At 61.5% G+C, this 5,787-nt stretch overlaps 1 protein-coding gene and 1 long non-coding RNA gene across 3 annotated transcripts; both read right to left on the reverse strand.

Moving 5' to 3' along the window:
• Positions 1-493: 493 nt before the first annotated feature.
• TMEM129 (transmembrane protein 129, E3 ubiquitin ligase) lies at positions 494-5,686 on the reverse strand. 2 transcript variants are annotated; one of them, XM_003812934.5, is made up of 4 exons: positions 5,201-5,686; positions 2,694-3,168; positions 2,058-2,217; positions 494-1,970 (listed from the first exon to the last, which is right to left on the reverse strand). In XM_003812934.5, exons 1-4 carry the CDS (start codon positions 5,403-5,405, stop codon positions 1,722-1,724), a joined length of 1,089 nt encoding a protein of 362 aa, XP_003812982.1. In that variant the 5' UTR covers positions 5,406-5,686; the 3' UTR covers positions 494-1,721. The 2 variants fall into 2 exon arrangements, with proteins under 2 accessions (XP_003812982.1, XP_008963712.1); XM_008965464.4 differs by lacking the exon at positions 2,058-2,217 and having other exon boundaries at positions 5,201-5,505.
• Positions 3,175-4,897, reverse strand: LOC134730234 (uncharacterized). Its single transcript, XR_010111892.1, has 3 exons — positions 4,804-4,897; positions 3,528-3,770; positions 3,175-3,423 (listed from the first exon to the last, which is right to left on the reverse strand). It is a non-coding gene; the product is annotated as an uncharacterized LOC134730234 (long non-coding RNA).
• Positions 5,687-5,787: the final 101 nt, after the last annotated feature.

The following is a 5,787-nucleotide window of genomic DNA, read 5'->3' on the forward strand; positions in this document are numbered from 1 at the left end:
GAACCCCGGGCTGCTGTCTTGGCTGCCCCAGGTGCTCGGCTGGCAATTCCTGGGCCACCCTGACCCACAGTGAGGTCAGTAGAGACAGCCTGGTGTCCTCACAGGACGCAGCTACAAACATAAGTGAACCGGAAAGGCTGCTCACTCCTTGGCTACCCATGTGTCCCCACATCAGTTCCTGCATCTGGAAGCAGCCACAGTGGCGACCACACAGTGACTTCCCCCAGGACATGTCTCTGCCCCTCCCACCCTGCTCCTGCAGATGGCCCTGGGTCAGGGGTTCTCAAGACCCCAGAGTCCCTAACCAGAAATCAGAGGGGAAGGTTCCTACTGTACCCGCCTCCCAACCAATGGTTTTTTTCCTCCTTATTCTGAACAAAGCATGCCACGCACGCAATTCCACCTCTAAGGTGGCTTCTCCAATACCCCCAGGCCATTCTCCAACTATGACAAAAGTTTGGTTTTAATATCGGGCAACACAAAACACAGTACATCACTTCAGACTAAATTTTATTAAATATGGTGTCATTTGGCTACAATCGGTTTGTCTTTATAAAACTAAGTAACTTATTTTGTAGTAAAAACAACCCCAACCCACTGCCCCTCTTTGGCAGCCCTTGAAACTCAGGTCAAAGCTAGGCCTGGCTCCCGGCCATGGCCCCTGCTGCCTTCACCTGCTGAGCGCTCTAGGAAGCCTCCCAAATCCCAAGTGTCAGGCCCCCTGAGTCCATCACCTCTGCCTCAAACAGCCAAGCCCAGGGGCTTTGGGGCCGCAGGTATGTAGGCCCCTCCAGTAGCCACACCTGTGTCAGGGCTGTGCCCTGGGGCCTGGCCAACATCCCCCCTCCCCTTGAACCATCAGGAACTGGGCAAGACGCCCACCAGAGGCTTGACCACAGGGGGCGTGCATCCCCTTCTGAGCCTGGGAGACCCTAGGGGAGTGGGTAGCCTGGGCTGGACCCCTGGTGGGCTTGTGTTCTGGATGTCGCTATGGCACTTTGGTCCTCAACTCAAACCCCCACCCCTACCCAGGAGTCTGAGACCTCGGCCTTCCCTGGACTTGTTGGGCAGAAAAAGGCACCAAGGACAGGATGAGAAACCCGGAGGGGCAGCCCCACAAATGAGGGCGCTCTGACCTGTCCTCCCATTGCCACCTCACCCAGGAACAGCCCCTCAACTGGTCACAGCCACCAGGAAGCCCCAGGACTGCTCCCACACCACAGCAGTGCCCTCTTCTCCATCCCACCCTCAGGACCTACCCAGGGTCCTCCAGGCAGCCAGGGGCCAGCTCCAGGACAGGGCAGGAGAATGCAGTCCGGGTCTGGCACGTAACTGAGGGTGGGTATGCTCCAGAGAAGTAAGGCAAATGGCCCAGATGACGACCACCTGGGGTAGACCCAGGGTCTCCAGGGAATGGCTCGGGGGCAGACGCTGTGTCTGTGTGTGCAGGATCTGCCCCCACCAGCAGGAAGAGGGCAGGAGGGAGGCAAAGAGGAGGTGCCCAGGACTTGTACCCTGGCTGCCAAGCAGGGTGGGGTGTTTTCATGAGGATTGCTTTTAACCAAAAGTCCTCAGCCTTCTGCAGACCCAGGGCAGAGGCGAGTTGCTCTACATCATGTGCTTTAAGTAGAGCCCTTTGCCAGCCAGGAGGCCCAGCCACCCCTTTCCCTGCCCTGTGGCTTTGGGGGGAGACACAGAATCACCTCAAGGCCCCAGCCCACTCAGCGCACGGTGCACACATCCAGGATGCAGAAGCGTGCGCGGCAGGTGGGGCAGGGCACGCGGCTGGCCAGCCAGGTGTCAGGGCGCAGGGGGTCCTGGCGGCTGGCGAACCACTTGCCCATGCAGGTGAGGCACCACATGGGGCGGCAGTAACACTGCTGGCACTCGCCTGTGGCTGCCTCCTGGCAGGTCTTCACCAGCTTCACGCTGGCACGTGTCTGCATGCAGCCTATGCAGGCCTCCAGCTCCTGTGGGCAGGTGGAGCGTCACCAGGAGCCCAGGCAGACGCCCGTGGGCACCCACCCATCCACCCGGCCCTGGCCCAGGCCCCCCACCTGGCTGCTGGGCACTGAGTAGGCCGGGTTGACCTCTACCAGGGAGGCAAATGTCTCCAGGAACAGGTCGCCCAGGCTCTGGTGGATGACCACATGGGCTGCCCTGCGGATGGGTGCCCGGAGCTTCTCGCAGAGCTCCCCGTACTCAGTGGAGTTCAGCCTGCAGGGAGGAGAGCTGCTGGGCCCCTCTGCAGGGCAAAGGGAGCGGAAGATGGAGGCCACACCCCAAGGAGTGACAGGGCAGCTGTCGCACCAGGACCAACCAGGAGAGATGGCCCTAAGGCCAGAGCCCACGGACCCAGTGCCAGACGGCCCAGCCTGGGCATGGGGCGGACCTAGGAGCAAGGCAGCTGTCCAGCCTGAGGGCTGCACTGTCCTGAGTGCTCCCCAAGAATCTGGGGGAGGTGGCTCCAGGGAGTGGAAGGGGAGGCCAAGAGTGCAGGGGGACCCGAGGGAGGGCTATGCAGGAGGGCTCAGTGACTGGTGTCTTGTGGACACCTTGCCTGGTGTCACACAAGCCCAGGAGTGTTGGAGTCCACACCAGCTACACCCAGCACCTCCCAGGGGTTGTGGCGCCAGAGCCTGGCTCTGGCCTGCCATGTGCCCTCCGCACCCCCGCAGGCACCACACTCTTACCAGATGTCAAAGGCCTGCACAGCAGGGTTGGTGCTGGCCACACGGATGGTGAGGAGCTGCACGGGCAAGTTCGAGTCTGGCGAGAGCTCATGCTGCCGAGACTCCGTCACAGTCAGGTGCACGTCCTGCTGCTGGGCCACGTGCACTCGGTAGGTGGTTACCTTCATCACCCACGTGTCTGTCACAATCACACGGGCACCTGGTGCACCGGTGGCAAACTTGTCAATCCGCCGGAACTCAGTGTTGACGGAGGAGGCAACAGCCTGCCAGCCAGACTGTGGGAGGGCGTAGAGGGCCAGGGTGCGCGCCAGTGGGTGGCAGGCCCACCGGTCACGGGACCAGTAGTAGATCAGGATGCAGGCGATGGAGGGGAGGGTCACGGCCAGCAGCAGGAAGAGCCGCCAGGCCTCAGGGGCCTGGCTGAGGGCGTGGAGCCGCTTTTCTGAAGCCGCAAGGCACATGCCCACATAGTAGCCTGCAAAGGACAGGGTGAGCCTCAGGGGAAAGTGAGTGCCAGGCCGCTGTCCACCCCCCGACAGCCCTGGACCTGGCCCTCTGCCCGGGTTCCAGGGTCAGCTCCCAGGGTAATTGGGCTTTACCCACTCTGCACTTCCCCAGCCGGCCACTCTCTCCCTGCCTGTGGCAAAGGCAGGATATATTGGGGGAAAAAGTTTTTAATTTGCTGCTTTAGTTTCACACAATACGCAAGTGTTGAAAAAACTACAAAAGCCTAGAAAGGGAAAAATAAACACAATCAGGTGTCACCTCAGGCAGAGCTGACCCCTGGCCTGCCAGGGCAGCTGCCTGGACAGGATCTCAGTCTCTCAATCTCACCCGCTCTGAGGAGGCTGATCAAATGTGGCGCATCCCAGAGCTGAGAAGTTATGTGCGAGAAAGGAAGCAAGTCTCAAAGAATGATGGGACATGTCCAGAGGACACGGAGCCGGCTTCAGGGCCCTGCTGGCCAGATCGGGGACAATTTGAAGGTCCAAATAAGCCATGGAGATGGTGAGGAGTTGCACCAGCAGGTTCCAGTTGGCAAAAAGTAATAGTCCACATTTGGAGTTGGCCCAGTCACTGCATTTCAAGGTAACATGACATATAACAATAGGTAACTAGGGGCCGGGTGCAGTGGCTCACACCTGTAATCCCAGCACTTTGAGAAGCCGAGGCGGATGGATCACGAGGTCAGATCGAGACCATCCTGGCTAACACGGTGAAACCCCATCTCCACTAAAAAATATAAAAAATTAGCCGGGCGTGGTGGCGGGTGCCTGTAGTCCCAGCTACTCAGGAGGCTGAGGCAGGAGAATGGCATGAACCCAGGAGGCCGAAGTTGCAGTGAGCCAAGATCATGCCACTGCACTCCAGCCTGGGTGACACAGCGAGGCTCCATCTCAAAAAGTAAAAATAAAAATAAAACAGGTAACTAATACCTAATAAAGCTTGAAAACTTTCAAACTAAGTTAAAAATAAAAAGAGCTTGACATCCGACTGCGAGGCCAGCTGTGCTGTCTGCTCCAGGTGTGGCTGCCACGATTCACTTGTGGTCCCTCATAGGCCTCTGGGTAGGGGGCAGCTGGAAGGGCTACAGAAACCCACCCAGTAGCCCTAGAAAGTGGCCTGGTCAGGGCCTCAGCCCCACTCAGCCCCATCCATCTCTCAAGTGGGCCCCCAGCCCACCCTCTCCATGAGGCAGGCCTGGGCGCCTCCACCCCACACCTGCCTCCAGTTCTTCTGAGCCCAGGCAGCTGCATCCTCAAACCAGGATGTGGAGGGTCACCCCTCTTGTATCCCCAGAGTGGCAGACCTGGCCAGCCACTGGCCATCTGTCCTCCCAGGGCTGCGTCTGCCCCCGTGTCCTCCAGAGGTACCCCCTTGAAATCCCCCTCCAGCCACTGCACCCCCCACCTCCCACCCGTCCGTCATCCAATCAGCTGAGAGAGGGACCTTCCAGAGCCCCAGCTAGCACCTGGGGCCCAGCCCAGCACCCCCCTGGACAACTCTGAGCGTCCCATCTGCACCGCACAGAGGCCCTCCCCAGCCTCTGCCCCTGTGGCGCCCCCAAACTGGAAATGCCTCCAAATCCGCCTGTTCTCTCCACACCCACCTTCAAGGCCTAGTGCAGTGCCACCCTCCACACAGCCCCTCCGACCCCTTCCGTTGGACTCAATCAACAGTTGCCTTCTCCTGGCCACTGCCCCCAACCACGACAAGCAAAGGCTGCTTGGCCTTGCAACCCCCAGGCACGTGACGGTTCAGGACTTGGTGGGCCGGAGCATCCCCTGCCCAAGGTTCTGAACTTGGGTTCCCGTCACCTGCAAGTCAGCGCCGGCGGCGCCCCTAAGCGCGCTCAGCCCACGCCGCGGTCCCTCTGGATGAGGACCGGCGCCTCTCCCCAGCTGCGCCCAGGCGCTTTCGGGGCCTCGGGGAGCTGGCGGAGGCCTCCTCCTGACCTCCCAGCAAGCCCTGGAGAGGATGCGGCTGGCCGGCCCGAGCAGCCTCACCGAGCGGCAGCAGCGAGTGGCACAACAGCGTGGCGGCCGTGCGGCGCAAGTGGAAGGGCACGAAGGCGGCGTCCTCGCTACCCAGCCAGCCCGACAGCAGGTTCTGCACCGTGAGCCCCGCCGCGTGGAACTCGTTGGGCGTGAACACGAAGCACACGGCGAACACCAGATAGGCGAGAGTGAAGGTCACCTCGGGGCTGTCCATCGCGCAGCCGCCGGGAAGCTGTCGGGCGAGGCACCCGCCCCGGCGCGCGGACGAGGCCGCAGCGCCCAGTCCCGGACCTGTCGGTTGCGGCGGCCGCCGCCCGGCCGCCCGCGGGGCACTCTAGGACATGGAGTCCCGCCGCTCGGCCGCTCGCGGGGCGCTCTGGGAGATGCAGTCCCCGTGCGGGTGCGGCCTCTCTTCACGGCCGGCCCTGGAGGCGGCACCGCACCTGTGCATTGAGCACAGGTGGGGAAACTTAGGCCTGAGCGAGGCCCTGGCCATGAAGCCCCGCCCCGTAGCGTCAGCTGCGGAACTCGAAATTCATGGGGCGACTGCGAGCCCGGGGTCTCAGCTTCAGACACCCTGGCGTGCCCTCCACTCC

The sequence above is a fragment of the Pan paniscus genome, chromosome 3 (assembly GCF_029289425.2).
Source record: "Pan paniscus chromosome 3, NHGRI_mPanPan1-v2.0_pri, whole genome shotgun sequence".
Lineage (NCBI taxonomy): Eukaryota > Metazoa > Chordata > Mammalia > Primates > Hominidae > Pan > Pan paniscus.

What these genes read in the sequence shown, in the direction of transcription:
- TMEM129 (XM_003812934.5), bottom strand. Translation starts at nt 5,405, where the DNA reads ATGGACAGCCCCGAGGTGACCTTCACTCTCGCCTATCTGGTGTTCGCC. An exon ending in CCACTCGCTGCTGCCGCTCG is followed by an intron (nt 3,169 to 5,200) that starts GTGAGGCTGCTC and finishes TGTCCTTTGCAG; the next exon opens with GCTACTATGTGGGCATGTGC. An exon ending in ACTCAGTGCCCAGCAGCCAG is followed by an intron (nt 1,971 to 2,057) that starts GTGGGGGGCCTG and finishes ACCTGCCCACAG; the next exon opens with GAGCTGGAGGCCTGCATAGG.